Below are 21,693 nucleotides of genomic sequence, written 5' to 3'. Positions count from 1 at the left end.
CTCCAAGTTCACACCATGAGCCCCTCCTAAAGAGTCCTTGACATCTCTCTGCTCCTGTCCAACACTGTATTTCATAGAGGCTCGGAGATTATCAAGTCTTCCCACACATTTCCAAGGGGTCTTTGGAGTATAGCATGAAGCAGTGCCCTACTGTCATGAATATTCTTGGAAGCCCTGTATTTTTCCTTTAAAAATATATGTAAGATTTATGTTCCATCGCGTATCATAACCATGTCTATTTTAATTATAAAATCTGGGTTTTTCTCCTCAAATGTCTTATAGAAAAATTACTGCTTTAAAACAATGGTGCATTTCACCCTGTACTATAAACTCACCGCTAGCCCAGGACCACTGAAGATGGGAAGATGGAGAGTATGAGTATTCCGGTTTGAGATACTTAAAAAGAAAGTGACTTGCTCCAGTTCATTCATTTATCAAGTATTTGATGAGCACCTCCCAAATGCCAGGCATCGTTTTAGGTCCTGGGACATGCTACGATAACAAACCACCCCAAATTATCAGTGGCATAGAAGAACAAAGTTTTCTTTCTCTCCCATGCTAGCATGTACCACAGACTGGCTAAGGGCTCTTCACATTGTCACCATCTTTGTGCTGGGACCATTAGACAAAGCAGTCAATACTTGGAACATCAACAGTCATCTATTGACAGAAGAAAAGAATGAGGCAAAGCTTCAGAAAGTGACACATAACATTTCCTCTCACATTTTATTGGCTAAAGCTGGCCGCATGACAAAGATATCCTTCAACAGGGCAAAGAATAATCCTCACATGGGGAGAGGATATGGATATTGGTAAATAGAAATAGTGTGCCACACCCCAATTTTTCCAAATATACTGAGAAAAGGTGAGTAACATAGAGGTCAGATTTGTCAATATGTGGGTGGGAATTCAAGCAATATTTTAAAAAACTATTAACAGAAAGTGTTATCATAGAAGGCTAGAGACCTTGGAATACAGATTTCAGATACGTGAAATAAAAATGATATGTATTGGAGAAGTAGACAGAGAAAAGGTATTTAATGTCTGCAGGTATGAATTATGACTCTAAGTGCCATTCTGGACACAGCGGGAGCTGCCTGTGTCCAGTGAAGGATGCTCTATCTTATCAGAAGCAATATGGCAGGGTTGCTTATTGTGCATATACACAAAACAATAGCCAGGTGGGTGGGAGTATCAGAGCCAGATGTACATAAAGTATATCCAGGATCAAGACATCAGGACTGCCAAACTTATATGTATATAAAACCCACAACCAGTTGAGCGGGGGCAATGGAGCCAGCACGTGCACCAATCACACACATGACCAAAATATGTGAGTTCACTAAACTGCATACTATGTTTATAGCTCAGTAGAACTTGCACCAGTTGGAGTGCATGTTGTTCCTTCCCTATGTTAAAGGTAGAAGGGTAATTCTCTGACCAGAGGCTCTGATAAAATCCTTCATACTGAATCCAATCAACGCTGATGACTTAATCGGCTGCCAGAGAAAAAGAAAGCAATCTTATCTTCAGTGCCACGAATGGACCCTGGCAAATAAACTACTAATCCCTTGTTCCCTACTTCAAAGAAATGTGCATATACATGTGGGAGCCTTGTGCATCAGTTAGAAGGTTTTCTTAAGATTTGAAGAGGTTACCTCTGATTGGGTTTCACATTGTCGTACCAAAGCCAATGGAATAATGTAGCACGTTTCATTGCAGGTCTAAGACTGCCACAATTTTAACAGAAGTGTAAGAAAAAGACACAGCACTAACAAACAGTTGCATGAAATGGGGAAAAATAAGAGTCTAGGTGGTTGAAACTTAGATTGCCTTTAGGAAGTAGCGGAAGTGCAGGCAAAAGTAATTAACTGCTGGACTGTGAGGAACTCAAAAGGTCATCCTAAAAAGGTTAGGCTCATTTTATAGGAAATAAGGAATCATCAGATAATTTTTTTATCTCACACGTGACATGTCCAGTCTGTATTTTAGGAAGATAACTCTGGCAGCACCATGGAGGAAGAACTGGATGGAGAAGGGATGCAAAGGTATTGAATCATGTAGAATACCACTGACATGCCAAGGACCCAAACTGCAGAAGCAACAGGATGAAAATAAAAAGGGGTGATTGGGTTGGGGGAGAGGTATGGAGAAGCGAAATATTTCCACTGCAGAATCTCTCACAGTGGTCTCCAAAACCAGTTGATTATCAAAATTGTAAAATTTTGTAAAAATTGTAAAATTCTTATTCCCTGGCTAATCCCAGAACTATTAAATTAAAATCTCAAAGGCTGTGGCCTAAGAATGTGTGTCATACTCCAAGGGTTCATGATGCAGGCAACTCAGCCTAAGACGTGCTTACATTTCCATATACCTGAGTGACTGAACTGTGGTGTCTTTAAATAAGGGTCACAGAAAAAGCTTTGTGAAGATGGATCTTGAGTTGAAGTTTGGAATATACTGAGTTTAAAGCACTTAGAGAACAAGAAGTAGAAGTCTTACATAGATGATAGGACATATAAGTGTGAAGCCCAGAAGAGAAGTTAGAGCTAAAGCTATACCATCACAAGACTGGAAGAAGTCTTCCAAAGAAAGAATGTAGCTGGAGATAAAAAGTGATCTGAGGAAAAAAGCTCAAAGAGCACTTACACTTAATAGTAGTGCACGGAAAGGATGAATTTGGTAATAATAGGGTTAGCCATGGAAGGATAAATGTACCAAGAGATAATTGCATTAAATCAGCATTGAACCATATTGCCTTACTTGTTCACAACAAAGTGAAGCCCTATACCAAACCAGTTCATGCATTTCTGAGTAAAAGTGTCAAATTAGGTGTGTCAGCTACCCACCTATGGTTTCCTATTGCCCATCCAAGGATTATCTGTATCAATGTCACCTGAGGTAGATTTTTTAAAAACATGGACTCTTATAACTCAACAAATGAAAGGCAAACAGCCCAGTTAAAAATGGGCAAAGAATCTGAATAAACATTTTTCCAAGAAGATACACACACATGTGCATCTTCCGATTGACATATGGCCAATAAGCACATGAAAAAATATCCAACATCATCAGTCATTAGGGAAATGCAAATCAAAACTGCAATAACACCACTTCACATACTCTGAGGTGACTAAAATAAAAAATATTGTCAATAACAAGTATTATCAAGGATGTGAAGAAATAGAAGTTCTCATACACTGTTGGCGGGAATGTGAAATGGTGCAGTCACTTTGTAAAAAGTTTGGCAGTTCTTCAAAAGTTAAACTATAGAGTCAACACATGACTCAGCAATTCCACTTCCACGGATATACTCAAAGGAAGTGAAAACACGTATCCACATAAAACACACACAAACATTCATAACAGCATTATAAATAAGCGATTCATCATTAACTGATGAATGAATAAATGAAAAGTGGCACATCTATACAGTGAAATATTACTCAGCAATAAAAGTGAATGAAGTACTAAGAAGACATGCTACAATATGTATGAACCTTAAAAACATTATGCTAAGTGACGGAAGTCAGTTACAAATACCACATAGTGTATGATTCCATTTATAGGAAATATCCAGAATAAGTAGATCCATAGAGACACAAAGTACATTAGTGTTTGCCAGAGCCTGGGGATTGATTAGTAATGAGTACAGTGTTTCTCTTTGGAGTGGTAAAAACGTTGCAGAATTAGTGTTGGTGGTTATAGGACTTTATGAATATAATAAAAAACACTGAATTGTATGCTTTAAAGAAGTGAATTTTGTGGTATGTGAATTATATCTCAATAAAACTGTTAAAACACACACACACTTTGCGGGCTTTACCTATGGAGATTCTGTAAGTCCATGATTGACCCAAGAATGTATACATTTAAAAAGCTCCCTGTCTGATATATTTCACTTAGCATAATATCCTCTATGTCTACCCATGTTGTCACAAATGGCAAGATTTTATTCTTTTTTATGGCTGAGTAATATTCCGTTGTATATATGCACCACATCTTCCTTATCCATTCATCTATTGATAAACACCTAGTTTGCTTCCATGTCTTGACTATTATAAATAATGCTGCAATAAACATAGGGGTGCATATATCTTTTTGAATTAGTGTTTGGAATTTATTCGGGTAAATACCTAGTAGTAGAAAAGCTGGGTCATATAGTAGTTTTATTTTTAGTTTTTTGAGAAACCTCCAGCTAAATGCCATATTAATTCACTTATATGTGGAATTTAAACAAACAAATAAACTCATAGATACAATGAATAAACTGATGGATGCCAGATGGAAAAGGGGTTGGAAAGATAGGTAAAAGAGGTGAAAGGGATTAAGTACAAATTGCCAGTTATAAAAAACAGACATGGGAGAGAGGGAAAATAAATGGCATAGATGATAAGAGGCTTTGTTCATCCCTCTTGCGACTACGTCAAAGTTGTGACAGAAACGTGGAGCAAAGAGCAAGGAAAGTTGCCTGGGGTCTCGATGAACAGAAGCACTACAACCAGGAAGAGAAATAATTAATCAACCTGTACCAGTAGAAGGTAGGAGGGGGTGAAGACCCACCCAGCGGCTAAGTGGGACAGAGGCTGTGGCAGCTGCAGACACTTCTTAAAGGGGCCACATCCACAAGCAGACTTTTACAGTGAGAGACCTGCTCGCTCTGAGCACCATTGCCCAGTCAGCTGCTTGGGGGGCACCAGGGACTTACAGGGGGACACTGAGTTGTCAGAGCAAGGACCAGAGGTGAGACTCTCTCCCTGGCAGAAGTGTCAGCAGGATCCATTGTTCCTCTGTTAAGCCCTCCCTGCTCCCAGTGTGCAGACACAGCACCGCCATAGCTGAGATGTCATCAAACTGGATAACAGAAGTCGCTCTGCCCAGAGGATTCCCTGAAACTCCGCCTCCCCCAACTTGCGGCCCCACCCAAGCCACATCCAGGTGTGTCCTCTGCAGCGCCAAGACTCAATATGTTCGTAGCTGACCTCGTTTTCTGGTGTGATTTCTTGAGAAAACTATAAGCAATCTGTGGATTGCTTGCTGAATCTTAACAGGTGGCCCCAGAGGGGCACAGGATGGGGCTAAAGTTGGCCTGCTGCTGAACCCCTCTCAGGACTGTGCCACTGGACATCTACTATACAAAGCCACACTAATAAGACCAGGAGACTTAAGAGTTTTGATTAGTACGTAGAAACAGACACAGAAAGGCAGCCAAAATGGGAAGACAAAGAAGCAGAAACCATATGAGGGAAAAGAACAGAGATTCAGAAATAATGGAGTCAAGCACTCTAACGGATGCAGAGTTCAAAATACCGGTTATAAAGATGCACAATGAACTTAGAGGAAGTGTAGATGAATTCAGTGAGAACTTTAACAAAGAGATAACATAAAAATGGAAATGGAAATTATAAAAGGGAACTAGTCAATGAAGAACATGTTGTCTGAGATGGAGAGTACATTAGTGGGAATCAATAGAGTGGATAAAGAAGAGGATCGTACCACCACCGATACAGAGGAAGAGGAAGCCAAGGACACTCAATCAGAATGGCAAGAAAAAAGAAGCCAAGACTATAATAATAATTTAAGGAGCCTATAGGACACAATTAAATGTAAAAATATCCATGTCATAAGGGTACCTGAAGGAAACAAGACATTGAAGAGCTACTTGAAGAAATAATTATGAAAAACTTCCCTCACCTGGTGAAGGAAATAGACATACAACCACAGGAAGCTCAGAGAGTCCCAAGAGAGAGGAACCCAAAGAGGCCCACATGAAGACACATCATAATTAAAATGCCAAAGGTTAAATACAAAGAGAATCTTAAAAGCAGCAAGAGAAAAGCAACTAGTTACTTCCAAGGGCACACCCATAAGACTGGCAGCTGATTACTCAAAAGACACTATGCAGGACAGAAGGGCTTGGCACAAAATATTCAACGTGATGAAAACCCAGGATCTACAACCAAGAATACTTTATCCAGCAAAGCTATCATTTAGAGTCAAAGGACAGATAAAGAGCTTCCCAGACAAAAATAAGCTAAAGGAATTTATCAAAACCAAGCTGGTATTACAGGAAATGTTGGAGGGACTTCTTTAAGAAAAAAAAAATGTACCAAAAACATGAATAAAGAAAGAATGCTAACAACTACATTCCTATCAACAAGTACTTCAAATGGAAAAGAATTAATTGCTCCAACCAAAAGATAGGGAGGTTGAATGGATAAGAAAACAAGACCCCTATATATGCTGCCTACAAGAGACTCACTTCAGATTAAAAGATACACACAAACTAAAAGGAAGGGGATGGGAAAAGATATGGCCTTGATGGACCTAGAGGATATTGCGCTGAATAAAATGAGTCAGATAGAGAAAGACAAATATCACATAATTTCACATACAAGTGGAATCTAAAGAACAAAATAAACAAGAACAACAACAAAAGTGGAAATAAACTCATAGATACAGAGAATATTTTGAGGGCTACTAGATCGGAGGGGGTAGGGAGGATGGCAAAAAAAGGCAAAGGGATTAAGAGATACAGATGGATAGTTGCAGAACAGACATGGAGATGTAGAGTGTAGCATGGGGAATATGGTTAATAATGTTGTAAGAAATATGTACGGGCAAGAGGGGTACTAGATTTAGTAGGGTGACTGCTTTGTGAGTTATTTGGATCTCTGATCACTAGACTGCACAACTGAAACTGGTGTATTATTGTATGCCAACTATAATTGAAAAACTCATTGTACAATGTAAATATGAGCAACTAACTGTCTATTATGTTTCAATAAAGCTGGAAAAAAATTTTAATAGATGCAGGAATGCAGCATAGGGAATATAATCAATAATATTTAAAAACTATGTATGGTGGCAGCTGTGTACTATGCTTACCATGGGGATCACGTCATAAGGTACATATAATTATCTAGTCACTATGTTGTACACCTGAAACTAATATATTGCATGTCAACTACAATTGATCAAAAACTTTAAGAATTTTTTGTTAAATCCCCAGGTGATCCTAATGCACAACCAGGTTGGGGAATCACTGCTATACATAGAAAATTTACTAGATAGTTATTTGAGTGAGAGTTGAAGAAAAAGATGCCAAAAGAGAAGGCTCAAGAGGAGCAATGCAGCAAGAGAGGCTGTCTCTGCCCAAGTCCTCAAGGCCTCGAGGAAGAACGCCCTGCTCACCGCCCCGCCGTGGATGCCCCCAGCCTCCGGCAGCCCCTTTCCCACCATCCTCACCAGCTGCCCCTACATCAGCCTCTCACTGACACAGCACACCCCCCACACACAATCACAGGACGCCTAGGAGGCCCCATCTCAAAAGGCACAAGCACCTCAAACCCTCGGATTTTGGCTCTTCCCTTGTCACTTTAATACCTCCAGCCTTTCTCATGACTCCTACTTGTACAAGGTAAAGTCAGAGCATCAACTTCCTTTTAAATTCATGTCATACAGATTTTAAAAAATAACTTTGTTTTTGTTTTTATTTCCATAATTACAGAAAGAAGTCAATGAGGGAAGATCCTACTCAAAACACTGCCCCCTCTATTAAGCCTTCCCCAACCCCTCCCCCTTCCTGAATTCCCATTTTGAGATAAACTTCATCCACTACACTGCACACAGACTTTCAGACTTCTGTTACAATCCTCACTTGATAATATGCTTTTTCTCCCCCTCAGCTAGAATATGAGTGTCTTAAATTCAGAGCTTGTGAATTTTTCATCTTTGTATCCCAGCAAGTATCACAATTTCAGGTGGATAACTGAGCCTGAAAATTGTTAAATGAGTTGAACAAATAAATCAAATACTGATTCTCATTTGTTAGGGTTTATTTTTTCTTAACTGAGAGAGGGAAAGTAATAAAAATCCTTTTTCTATGGCTAATACCAAAATAAGGCTTTAAACAATACTAAAATTTGAGGTTTGACTAAATTAATAGATTTTAATTTTCAGAGCACTTTTTCCTTTGTGAACAGCAGACTATCTACAGGAGTTACTCTTGTTAAGTTTGATTTGGATTATGTCTCTCTACTTTCTTCAGACTCAATTGGATTGATTCATTAATGACTCTCAAATATATCTCTGTGAAATAAACCTCTTCAACCACAATCAAAAGAAAACATTATCAACTGAAAATTTTACATTCAAATTTCTAAACAGACTAAGTAAAGACTGAAGTCTGTGTAAAAGATATATACAAAGCTCTGGGTTAAAGTACTTTTTAATAAATATTTTTATGGGCTATCCCTTCATTGCAAATAAAACAAGGTATTATCAAAAGTAATAAACATAAATAATCCAATGACAAAATCCTTAGTCAATATTTTTAATACAAAATATTTATTACTCCCATTTACAAAGAATGTTCATATATATTAACTCAATTCTTCCTCATAATTATTCTGAACTAGTAAGTGTTAAGCTACACCATGAACCAACATCTTTTTACACACATTCAGAACTTAAACAACCTTGGAATTCCACACAAGTTTAGAATAGGTTCAAATCTAAGATCATGGAAATAACCATGTAACTCCCCTGCTCCCGAATTTTCCATGTGTGGGAGTCTACATTGCTCCAGTTCTGGAATTGGTTTGTATAATGACTGTCGTATTCATCAAAGAGATATTTATTGGTTTCAATTAGTGAAGAAAGTAATATATTGGTAATTCATGGCAAAAAAAAAAAAAAAAAAAGAATGTAAATGTTATATTAACTTTTTCCAGAGTTGCAAATAGTTCATAAAATCCACAAATAAAACATCCAGAAATTGTGGCAATAAGAGATCAAATAATGATAAAAATTATCTTTGCTCATGGAAACAGTGTAGAGCCCTCTACAACTAAACTGAAAAAGAAAATGTCATAGTAAGCATTCCTCTGATTCTCTGTGATTTAATTAGCTGAAATTTGAGATAAAGCTCTATGTTAATGTGACATTATGATTTAACATTTAAAAACATGAAGGTCACGGAATTGAAAATGTTCTGCTTCTCACTACAGTGTATACTGGCTGTTCTACAGACCTGAGCTAACTAGACGCGGCCCAGGATCCCATCAGAGCAGAAAACTGACAAAATTTTCCAGATAACAAAATTCAAAAATTTTTATGGTGCTGGAATAACAAAACATTTTAATGAGCTTACTGTTACAGAAGCCCTTGCACCAGCATTGGTGCCAGACATAGAGTCTTCTCTCATACCTAGTGAAGGCCCAGCCAGTCATACCTGACCTGCCAGCTGAACTCATCTCTTTCTCTGAAAGCTGAAATCTCCTCAGACTTTTATCATCTCATTAAGCTCTTCAATCTCTGGCTTCCTACAAATCCAATTTAAACATCTTTTTCTCAGTCATTCTCAAATCCCTAATACTCATGAGCATTATCTTTACACAAAGAAATATACTGAATAAAGTATAAAAGCTCTACCACATGTATTTTATTTTCCTAAACACCACAGAATATGTTATACTGCGGTGTACTAATGTCGCATGCAGCTTATTATTTGTCTTCATAGGAGCACCAAGGAGCATTCTTAAGATTGTATTTGCTCTACCACGTTTTGAAAAAAAAAAAAGAGTTTCATAACTTTTCTCCTTCCCTACAGTGTCAGCATGCAACAATATATATTTTTAATTTTCCCTGAAATTAGAATCTCGTTTTGCTTCTAGGGGACAGAAACAAATCATCTAAAAGCAGCAAACATTTTCATTTCAGCTCCCATTAACTTTTTGGCGAAGGACGAGGATCAGGTATTGGGAGAGATGGAATGAGAAACTGCAATCATTTCTACTTCTGGATTATTTTAGTTCAGCATAATGTGTTTGGATATGTGATAGACTGTGGTTTGATCCAACAGGGGGGAAATAATGCTTTTTATTTTTATTCGAATGCCCTTCTCAATGATGTTCTCAAACTTTGTGCTGTTTTCACTGAAACAACACATTAATTGAATGTTAGGAAGAAAAACAATGGCGAAGAGGATTAAGAGAACGTCAAGAGAGAGGACTGGCTGAAACAGTCTTCACTCACCTCTCCAATACTTTTTTTGATGGCTCCTTTGAGTACCGTAAGCATAGCTATGCTCTTGAAACACTCTCACTTCATCACGAATAAAACAAAAGACCTAGGTCATGTTTAGGAGACCTCTATTCTACTCAGTTTGTCTAATTAAAATTGAGTATGTTATATTCACAAAATTTGGATAGAATGTGGATGATATCCCTTATGCAGTACATGTCCATCTATCCTCTACTCTGAACACAGTCTTCACCAAGGCAAAGCACAAAACAGAATCACAAGCAGAAATGGATAATGCAAGTAGTTACCTGGAGGCTGCGGCATGGCCTAGAATATACTGGTAATATTGCTATAGTTTGGGGTCAGTGTATGGAGTAGTCCAATATTACATAAAACTGTACTATGGTGTCCCTTCGTATTACCCTCAGAACAGATGCCTTTTATCTAGAATACAGACAACAATGATGTAGTTATAGGGCAAGTTTTTCCACTCAAAGACAACTAATAGCATCTTATAATAACTTAGACAAGAACAATTTAAAGAATGAAATAAACGTTGGAAAAGATTTACTATTTGTTATGGGTTGATTGTGTACTGTAAAAATTCATATTTTGAAGACATGATCCCCAGTTCTTCAGAATGTAACCTTATTTGGAGAGGAGGTTTTTACAGCAGTAATCAAGTTAAAATGCGGTCATTGGTCGAGCCCTAATTCAATATGACTAGTGTCCTTATAAAAAGAAGAAATTTGGACAAGGAGGCACAAACAGGGAAGATGATATGAAGACCTGGGGAGAAGACAGTCATCTAAAAGTCAAGGTGATAGAGCAAATCCTTCCCCCATAGATCTCGGAAGAATCCAACTCTGCTGACACTTTTATTTTGGATTTCTGGCCATCAGAACTGTGAGACAATAAATTTCTGTATTATTTTTTGTGTTACTTTGCAACACAGCTCTAGCAAACTAATACATTATCTTAAAGATGTAAAGTTGTATGTTGATTTACTCTTCTTAACAAGTAATTAGATTATTTAAAAATTCAACATTTTCACATGTCCATTCTACCCTAACACAATCGTTGTTGTGCAAAAGGTGGTATGAAGATAAATTATAGTCTAAACAGAAAGAATAAAAGAGTGGAGTAAAAAATGTAATAATTTGATCATTGACTCTATGGCCATTCCAAGTTAAGACTATAAAGCCTGATCCAGAGTTTTTTGGGGTGGGGACAAGATTTAATGGAAGGTTATAATTAGAGAATTAAGGGTCTTCAGAATGAAAGAAGATACTCTCAAAGAAAACATAATTTTAGCAAGGAAGATATAGATTAGACTCTATATATGTACGATTCTGTGTGTCTGTGTGTATATACACATATACACATATATATATGTACATAAAAACATTAGAAATAAACAACAAAATCAGGCATTACTTTGCAAAAAATTATAAGAATATGCTGGAAAAATATCTACCTGCAAACTTTTAAAAATCAGTTAGAGACTTTGTCTCCTGCCTATAAAAGCAACAACCAGAAAAATGTCAAAATATATTAAACAACTGTTGTTAGATTGTTAGATTTAACTAAAGGTTGTGTGACTATAATCCCTTAGAGAAGGAAAATAAACAAGGTGAATGATATGAATGCCAGGGATTTCTGTCTGTAGGGAATGGTCTCATGATTGTGGAAATAGAAATCTAAACTTGAGGAGAACAAAGCGACTAGAATTTTTAGGGCCAAATTCCAAAGATGACAAAGCCATGCAGCGGTCCATAAATACATATAAAGGTCTCTTAGATGCTTTGGCTGCACCCAGTCTGCAGACGAATAAGGTAGAATTCACCAGAGTTACGCAAAGAAGAAATGGCAAAAGAAAAACAGAGCTTACGCAGAACTGGCACACATTCGAGTTTCCACCAGAGTGAAGAGACCTTGTTTAATACACAGAGCATTCTGTAGAAAGCCTAGAAGGATCATGGTTCAGTAGTGGGGCAAAACTAGGTCTACGGTAAAAGCTACTGTAGACCTGCCCTTATAAACCTTCAGGAAAAACCTCAAAAGGAGGAAGCTAATCCAAAATAAATGCCAGAAAAAAATTCCAAATTCTCTGCAACAACATAAAACTAAAATGTCCAGCATCTAAACAAAAATCAATGGATTTACTAAACATCAACAATGAACAATTTAAATTTAAAACTTAAAAACAATATAACATTTAAAATAACACACACACACACACCCTAATATGTAAGTTTAACAAAATATGTACAAGATCTGTATGTGAAAAACACTAATGAAAGAAATCAAAAAGGACCTAATTAGGGATATAATCCATATTCATAGATTGACTCAATATTATTAACATGCCAATTTTTCTGAACTTGCTATATTCAATGCAATCCCAATAGCTGTAGTGAGCTATTTTGTAGATAGCAACAAACTGATTCTAAAATGTATATTAAAAGGCAAAGGACCAAGAAGAGCCAACACAATACTGAAGAACAAATCTGGAGAACAAAACACACTCTACTATTTCAAGATCAGTATAAAGCTACAGTAATCAACAGTGCAATATTGGTGAAAGAACAGACACAGATCAGTGGAATGAATAGAGAGCCCAGAAATAGACCCATGCAATGCAACATAACCAAATGATTTTTGATAAAGGCAATTCAAAGAAAGAAAGTATTTTTAATAAATGGTACTGGAACAACTGGATGTCTGTACACACACACATACACACACACAAAGAACACAGACCTCATACCATACATAAAAACTAACACGAAACTGATTATAGACCTAAATGTAAAATGCAAAACTATAAAACTTCTAGAAAATAATGGGAGAAAATCTAGGTGACCTTGGATTTGGAGATGAGGTTTTTTTAAAAAATTCAAAACCAAAAGCACAATCCATGAAAGGAAAAAATTAGTAAACTGAACTTTATTAAAATTAAAAGTTTTGCAATGAAACAGGCACTATTAAGAAATTGAAAAGACAAGTCACAGACCAGGAGGAAACATTTGCAATTTGCATATCTCTTAAGAACTTGTATCCAAAATATAAAAAGAACTCTTAAAAGTCAGCAATAAGAAAACAAACCCCACAATTTAAAAAGGGAGAAAACAATCTGAGCTGTCAGATATATAATACCTTCATATGAAAGAAGATGTGCTGATGGCAAATAAGCATATGAAAAGATGCTGAACACCATTTATCATTAGGGAATTACAAATTAAAACAATGAGATACCATTATACATCTATTACAATAGTTAAAATTAAAAAAATGTATATCAACTGTTGATGAATCTATGGAGCAACAGGAACTCTTGTTCACTGCTGGTAGGAATGAAAAATGCTATGGCATTCTGAAAGGTGGTTGGTAGTTTCTTACAAAGCTAAATAAAATCTTATCACATTATCCAGCAAACCCAATTCTAGGTATTGAACTAACTGATTTGAAAACTTATGCCTACACAAAACTTGTACATCAATGTTTATAGCAGCTTTATTCATAATTGCCAAAACCTGGAAGCAACCGACATGTCCTTCAACAGGTGAATAGATAAACAAACTGTGGTGTATCTGTATAATAGAATATTAGTCAGCAATAAAAATAAATGAATTAACGAGCTACAAAAAGAGATTGATAAATCTTAATTGCTAAGTGAAAGAAGCCAGTCTGAAAAGTCTATATGATCATACACTGTGTGGTTCTAATTATGTTACATTCTGAAAAAGGCTTTAAGTATGTAATCCTAGAGCTCCCCGCGAGGAAGTCTAGCTTGGCAGAGTCAGTTTGAAAAAATAAGGCAAATACCTGAGTAAAGCAAACGCAAGGGGAAGGGAGAGAGAGTTAGAGAGCAAGTGAGGAGAGAGGTTGGACCCCATGCTTCTTTTAGTTTAGTTGTATAAGTTAACAATAATTTCTTCTTTAGGCTGATTCACACTCAGATGCTATTACTTGCAACCAGCGTCCAAGTCAATTAACTAATGTGATTTTAAACTGTAATAAGAGGTGTTAGGAAAGGAGCAGATGCTATAAAAAAGAGTAAGAAGGTAGTTAGGGAAGACTTCTAAAAGTGCAAAATATAAGAGGAGATCTAACAAAAAAAGAGATGCCCGCCTAGAACAGAGTTAAAAGAAAAAGGTATTCCACCTGCCTCCACCCCATCCCCTACAGGAAATAAGTGTGCTCTGTACATAGTGGGGAAAGGTTTTCCTGGAAAGGGCCCTGGTGTGGGGGTAGGAGCTAGAGATCTAGGCAGAATAGGTCTCCTGAGACGTCTATGGACCGAACCAACAGAACTGAAGGTAAATGAAAAAGCCCACTCCATTCAGGAAAAAATATACACTAAAATATTTCTCCCCATAGTAAAGTTGTTTTGTTTTTTAACTTTGCTAATGATAGGGAGCTAGAGCTGACTCCCCAGCCACACATCCCAAAGAGAGAAACTTTCCCCTCCACAAAATCTGCCAAATCACACAGTACCCCGTGAGTGTCCTATCAGTTAGAGGAGACTTTGTATGAACATAAGCAGCTTCAACAGAGAACCAGCACAGCTGCCTATGCTAATTAACACATCCTTCCTTCAGGAAAATGAACGGAATCCAAGGTTGAGGGAAATCTATAGCATGAAAAAACAACTGACCATAGAGGAAAAAAAAAAGTAATACAAGACAAAAAACAACTTTTAATCAATTCTATTTAATGTCCTCAAAAAGATTCGGGTATAAATTTTATCCATACAGGAAGAACAGCAGCTCTGAGGGAGAGGAAGTAGGGGAGGTGCTGTTGGGAGGGTTGGGGAGACAACCATAGAATAACAGAAAAATGTGGGAAAATAAAAATATGGTTGCCAGAAATGAAAAGTCCCATGTAAGGCCTAAATGATGGAATGGCTATTATAAAGAAACAGTGATCTGAGAAACACACTCAGGGAAATCCATCCAACAGAAAACACGGAAAATCAAAGAGAAATGGTAAGAGATGCTCAATATATATAACAAAAGATATACTATATGGCTAATGGATGTTTCAGGGGAAAGAAAAGAGAAAACAGATTGGAGGAAATAAAGAAATATATAACAGAAAATGTTCAAGTTGAAAGAAACTATTCCTGGAATTGAAAGAGCCAACCAATTGTCAAGTGATATGAACAAAACAACAACAATAAAAAAAAAATTTTTAAAAACACCTCAGATACATCCAGGTAAAATAATGTAAGGAAAAGTTTAAAAACTTCAAAAGAGTTTAAAAAAAAAGATTGCCTACAAAGAAATGGACTTATTTTGACATCAGAACTATCAACTACAATGGGTGCTAGAAAGTACAGCGGCAAAGCCTTCAAAGGCAAAATTATTTTGAGACTAGGATAGTCTAACAAATGATCAACCAAGTAGGAGAGCAAAACAAAGACATTTTCAGACATTTAAGGACTCAGATGTTTTTCTGTTTCTTAAAAATTATTTGAGGATACAATTCAACAAAATGATTAAGATATTCAAGAAAGAGGAACAATGGAATCTAAAACTGCAACATAGGAGTTCGATTAAAAAAAAGAAAAAGTCCCAGATAGCTGTGCTCAGAAAGCTATAAGTGAAAATTGGAATAGTAATCTCAACTTTTTAAATAAAAAAAAGTTTTCAAAAAGTAAGCAATTTACATCCATTCATCGAATAGTTCAATTAAGCTAGGAAATTTTGAGGATTGGTATGCTTCTCCTGTTCAAAAAAATTAACTAGAAATTTTAAAACAAGTTGTAGAAGAACATCACCATCCTAATATGAAGTAAAACAGATTCTGGTATCATTTTAAGTAAAATCTGAGCATGATTTATAAGGTTAAAAAAAAGAATTTTTCCTTCTAGTGGCACAGGTTCTATGTCACAGATTTATATTTCCTTTTTCATGAATCTAATTGAACTACTTGGTTCTGCAGTAATTATTTCCTAATCATCATAGTAAAATAACACTTAACACCTAATATATGCCCTATTCTAAGTCTTTTAAATTATTAGCCAGTTTAGTCCTTTTAACAACAGCACAGTTAGGCTAAGTGACTTGCCCAAGGTCACACGCTGGATAGTAAACCGAGGCATTCTGGCTCTAGAATCCTTGCTCCTAACAATTGGTTTCACTGCTTCTCATAATGCTCCTTTGTTAGCTTAGAATTCTTAGAATCAACCTATCAATCTAAAACAGGAAGACATAGTAACAATTATAAAACAGTATAAATTATATAAAATTCAACATGTTATATATAACATATATGTAATACATATAATTTAAAATGATATAAAAATCATCAGAGGAAGAGAGATAATGAACTTGAGCTAAATTCCTCATATTTCATAGCAAGTAAGGTTGATTTCGTGGGTACACACCAGCTGCCAATAGATATTGTCTAAGTTTAATAAAATAGATATAATTTATATGGTAACTCAGAAAATCTAAAAACAAAAAAAGTTAAAGTTGATACATTAAGAAATAGCAATATAGCAAATTATTCAGAACCTTAGGAGGAAAATAAGAAAAGCCAAAAACAGAAAAGGAGGGCAAGTGGGAAGACCTTGATTTTCAACCATTTTATTTTTATTAAAAGTATCAGATATGATTTTATTATAAAAATAATCATATACTATTATTGATAATAATGGCGTCCAATAATGAAGGGTATAAACTGAAGAGGGCGCCTTTCAGTTTTGGCATGGAAACTCTAAAGGACAATAAGTGCTACCAGACCGTAAAACCCAGTGGGGTACGACACGACTGACAAGGATAACATATAACATGTTACAGAATACTCATCTTCTTTGCTGATTCTTTGTTTCACATGATTATGGACGAAAGAACCCATCTTTATCATATAAACTTCTAAAGAGACATCATTTCACTGACTTCAGACAACTATTGAGTATCAACACACTTCGATCCTTTACCTTGCACATTTCATTCAAAGAAAGGTCTGTCTAAAATCACATCACTGGCAGGAGTCTACGTGGGTATCAACATTTTCAGGGTATAATTTGGCAGTCCTCACTGAAATGTAAAATAGGGCTAGACTTTGACCTAACGATTTCGCTTCTCAGAATCGACCCTACAGAAACACTTCCAAATGCTCAAAGGTAACTCTAAATATAGATTTTCGATTAGGCTATTGCTGTTCATAACGTAGGAAATTGAAAAACAACCTAAACGCACATAGGTACATGAGGAATGTTTTGTTGCCATTTAAAAGATGAATACATCTATATTTAGCGACACTGAATGCTGTCATATATTCATATATTGGATAGTGAGCAGAAGGCTTAAGGTGTATGGCGGAAACATTTATTGTACATTTATTATATATATATATATATATTTTTTTTTTTTTTGCGACCAGCATGTATTGTTTTTCTATTTTAAGAAATCAGAGCATACCTCCATTGTCATATATTTGGGATAAAGAAAAATCTAAAAAGAGAAAAACTCAACATCTTTAGATTAGTTCATACTCAGATCCAAGGGGGAGTGGATTTCCTACAGTACTTGCAGTCTAGGATTAGTGAAAAGGCTAGCTTCACCGGTTGGGTCATTTTTTAGTGAACTGGGACAAGAAAATGACAGCACAAGAATAATTAAGGCAGAGTTGAGAACTGCACCCACGAGCGGCGGCGCTGGCCAGGCAGTCCAGGGACCGGGCGCCAAGAGGACAGGGAGGCTGGAGCGGGCCCAGGGTGTCCGGGACGAAGGGAACGGACCACGGCAGGAAACGCACTGGGTGCTGGATGTGCGGGAAAGAGGTCAGAGAGACCCAAGGGGCGGAGGGCGGGCGGGGGACGGAGCATACATCCAGGGAAACGGTCGGGAGGGGCAGGTGCGGCCGGCGGCGGCAGCTTGGCCAGCAGAGGTGGGTCAGCCCGGGACCGGGGCCGAGACTGAACGCGGGCCGGGTCCCCGCTGCGCGCTGCGGGCAGGCGCGGGCTCCCAGTACCTTCCCAGGAGAGCTCTCCTCCCGGCTGCCTCTTCAGGAACTTGTACCAGAACGTGTCCACGCGGCCCGGCTCCGCCCCGTCCTGCGCCGCCTCCTCGGGCGCCAGCTCCACCTCCCCGAGCCACAGGCCAGGCTCCTGCAGCGCCAGCGGCCCCGCGCCCGCCGCCGTGCCCGCCGGCCGCAGGCGCACCGCCCCGCGCGGCTCCCAGCGCCCCAGCTCCGGCCGCGACCCCACGACCAGCAGCTCCGGCCGGGCCCCGGCCGCCGACGGCGGCACCACCACCCCGAACCGGAACCGCATGGCGGCAGGAGGCGCGGCTCCGGGTCCCCCGCGTCCCTGCGGCCGGCGGACGCGGCCCGAGCGCGAGGCGACCTCAGCGATTGGGCGACGGCGCGGGAGGCGCGGGCGCCGGCGGGGACACGTGCGACGCTGCACCTTTTTGGGGGGTGGCATCACGCGGCCTCTGCCAGGCCGGGACCTGTGACCGCAGAAAGGGGTCACGGGAGCCTCCACCCGCCTGTCCCGGAGAAGCCGACGGGCCGCTGCCCAGCCACCTCCTCCTGCACTGCGGCTCCGCGGGGGGGCTGGGGACGCCGCTAAAGAAAAGGGAAAACGGAGATTGGAAAGGGAGGAAAACATTTCATAAGCTCTGCGATTTTCTCGTCATCTTTCCAAAAGACTGGGAATTAGGAGATTCCTAAAGAAAAAAGGGAATGGCATATAGAAAGCAGCCTCGGTAATGAAGTTGGGGGAAACTCCTGGACCGGGTGTCTGGAGAACTCAGGACCTTAAATAGGTCACTTACTCTCTCTCGGCCTCAGATTCCTTATCTGTAAAATGAGGGTATAAGACCTGGTTGAAAGACCCTGCCGGCCTTAAAGGTTCCCTGATTGCTGGAAGAGACGCCATTCCGAACCCAGAGCTCTTGCAAAAACACTTAATACTTATCCTTTGCCTGGTCTAATTCAACACCTGAAATGACACGTGATCACTTTCTTTTTTCAAAAATAAAAAAATATATATATTTCTTAATGTGTGTAAAATGGGTTTGGAGTAAGTACTTTCAAATTCCCAAGATAAATTCTGTCATAATTGTACAACAATCATAATTTTTAAATGACAAAAATAAGACCTTTTGTTTAAAATCGGCTTTCAGTAAAAGCACTATTTTTTCAACTTAAAAACATATTTGTGTCACAAAAAAAAAAACAGATTTTTAGCTATCTGATCAAAAGAAAATAGGGGGACAGCTTCAATTTTTTGTCACTACTATGAGATAGCTAAGTGTCCTGTTTGCATATTCGATATTTCTGAATCTTTAATAAAATTGTTCTTGTGTTTTTATATGTGTATATTCATTAGCTTTTAACATAGCAATCTTATGTGACCTAAAGACACACAAAGGCACATATTTGAAAGCTTATGAATAGAGGAGGAAGGAGCTGAAATTTAATTGCATACAGAATATCATGAGTGAAACAAGTACAAAAATGTAAACCACACAAATTCAGTCTTTCTGTGGAACGATCAGTAAATGTATATGTTTTACTCTTAAATATTGATGATCCACTCAATGTTTGGTTGATTGCTAAGCTTAAGCATAAACACAAAGAAAAATGTGAAGACAGTAAGGCTGTCCAAACACCGCTGATTCATTAGCAAAGCAGGCATTAAATCACAGTGGCATGTGAGTCCGTTTATTCAAATTTCTCTTACAGAATATTTTTGAACCAATTTTAGGAAATCGAGTCATTTGGCCATGCAAAGACCCTGGGAGCTGACAATTCAGGACTTTCTTGTGTTCTGCCATGCTGTCTATGTTGTGTATTTTCCAAATAGCATTATTCTCACCAGCTCTTCCAAAGAGTACTGTCCATTATCAACCTAAATAAAGAGGTAAGCCAAGGCAAACTCAAAATCGTGGAAAAGACGAGTTTTATTCAAGAGTAGGAGAGAAATTGTAATTCAGGAAATGCAAAGTGTAGCAAGCTACAAGCTAATCTGTTGAGGGTTTGGGGTAGGCTGTATTTATGGGCAGGGAATGTAAAGAAGGGAGAGTTCAGTTCGAGTATGTCCAAATCAAAAACAAACAGACCAACTTTAAATATTCCCTGCCCACGTAAAAACAATCTAGTCGAACCAACAAAACTCGATTCATAAAGAAGTTGGAAATACCCCATTAAGCCCCTAAACAAAATATCTAACAGCTTATTTTATGGCATAGATTTAAAAATAGTGCAAATGTGATGGCTACATTGTGCACTAAAATGCAACTAGAAAGAAGAGCAAAACCAAAATGTGGATTAAGGACATATTGCAGAGTCAATCATACTTTGACTGTCAATCATTTGAATTTATTAATTCTGAAAACTGTACCGGCCGTTGAGCCCTTATTATGTGTCAAGCACATGGTTTTCATATTCACATTATCTCATTTAATTTTCTCACCAATCCTATAAGGTAACTATTACTGTTATCGCCATTTTTATATGTGAAGAAACAGATACGGGAAGGTCCAAGAAATAGCCCACAGCAAGGAAAGGACAGAGCTAGTGCTAAAAGTCATTCATTCAGCTTACAGTTAAAGATCTATTTTATAAATAATATACAATTATATGTGCTTTCTGATAAGGAAAATCATTTACAGAAAGCATCTACACCCCAGAATATTTAAATGGGTTATTCTCCCTTAGCCTTAATAAATAACGAACTTCCTATGATTATTTCCTGTAATTAACGTCATCCTCAGAAACGATGGCACAGATGAATCGTAAGTGGCAATCCAAACCAATCGATGAGTCCAGAAAGACATAAATATCTTGGTTTTTAGAGTGCTTTTAACCTCAGATCCTAAAAAATGGTCATTTTATGCCTTTATGTGCCTGCCTTGTTGGTAATAGAAACAGATTTAAGAAGCCAAGGTGAAGAATTTCACTAGTTATTAAGCTGTTTTATTTAGGCCCAGCTCTTTCTCCTGGTTGATTTTTCCATGTGAGGTTTCTTTTCACATTTCAAGGAATCATGATATTAATTAAAAGGGATTATTTATTAAATCAATTCGAGGTCAGATTCTTGATGCTATTGAGGACAAGCTGAATTTAGAGCATGTATCAGCTCAGTAGAATCACATAATTCTGATAATATTTTTTAAAGATCAAACTAATTTTCTTCACTGAATTTCATTTTTATAGTGTTATCTTATATATAACTGCAATATTTCTTGAAAAATGAGTGATAAGTTCAAATTTAGAATTTCAGGATCCAATTCAAACATTAATTCTTTTGAAGCCCCTCAGGGAATGCTGTTATTACTTGGCTCTCTTGTGATTTATGTTTTCACTCGTCAGTGAGTTATCATAAATATTTCCTCATAATATTGTGTATTTCTACACATACTCACTGATATAAACCGTATTTCATCCGAACAGTTCAGGGACCATTAGTTTATTACTTGTCAGAATATATCTAGGAGTTTAATGTGTCACATATACTATTTCTAATTTTGTAGCACAAAAAAACAAAGCAAAACTTTCCAGAGATAATTTGAATATGGCTTGGAAACTTTTGCATATTGCAGCTGACTTCTCTGCATTGGAAAATTATAGGTTAGGCCACTTGAAATCCTTTAAGAATCTGGAGCAATAGAAAGAACGGAACTGTACTGAGGCTTTGTCTAAAAA

At 37.7% G+C, this 21,693-nt stretch overlaps 1 protein-coding gene across 1 annotated transcript in view; it reads right to left on the bottom strand.

Moving 5' to 3' along the window:
* Nucleotides 1-18,328, bottom strand: part of EPM2A (EPM2A glucan phosphatase, laforin) — a 72,478-nt gene extending 54,150 nt beyond the window's left edge. The window contains exon 1 of the mRNA XM_039846971.1: nt 18,013-18,328. Coding sequence (XP_039702905.1) covers nt 18,013-18,313 — 301 coding nt within the window. The 5' untranslated portion in view covers nt 18,314-18,328. The remainder of the gene's footprint in view (nt 1-18,012) is intronic.
* Nucleotides 18,329-21,693: the final 3,365 nt, after the last annotated feature.

Source organism: Pteropus medius, unplaced genomic scaffold, assembly GCF_902729225.1.
Source record: "Pteropus medius unplaced genomic scaffold, Ma_sr-lr_union100, whole genome shotgun sequence".
NCBI lineage: Eukaryota > Metazoa > Chordata > Mammalia > Chiroptera > Pteropodidae > Pteropus > Pteropus medius.
The sequence above is the reverse complement of the archived record's forward strand: the minus strand, read 5'-3'. Positions and strand labels throughout refer to the sequence as shown.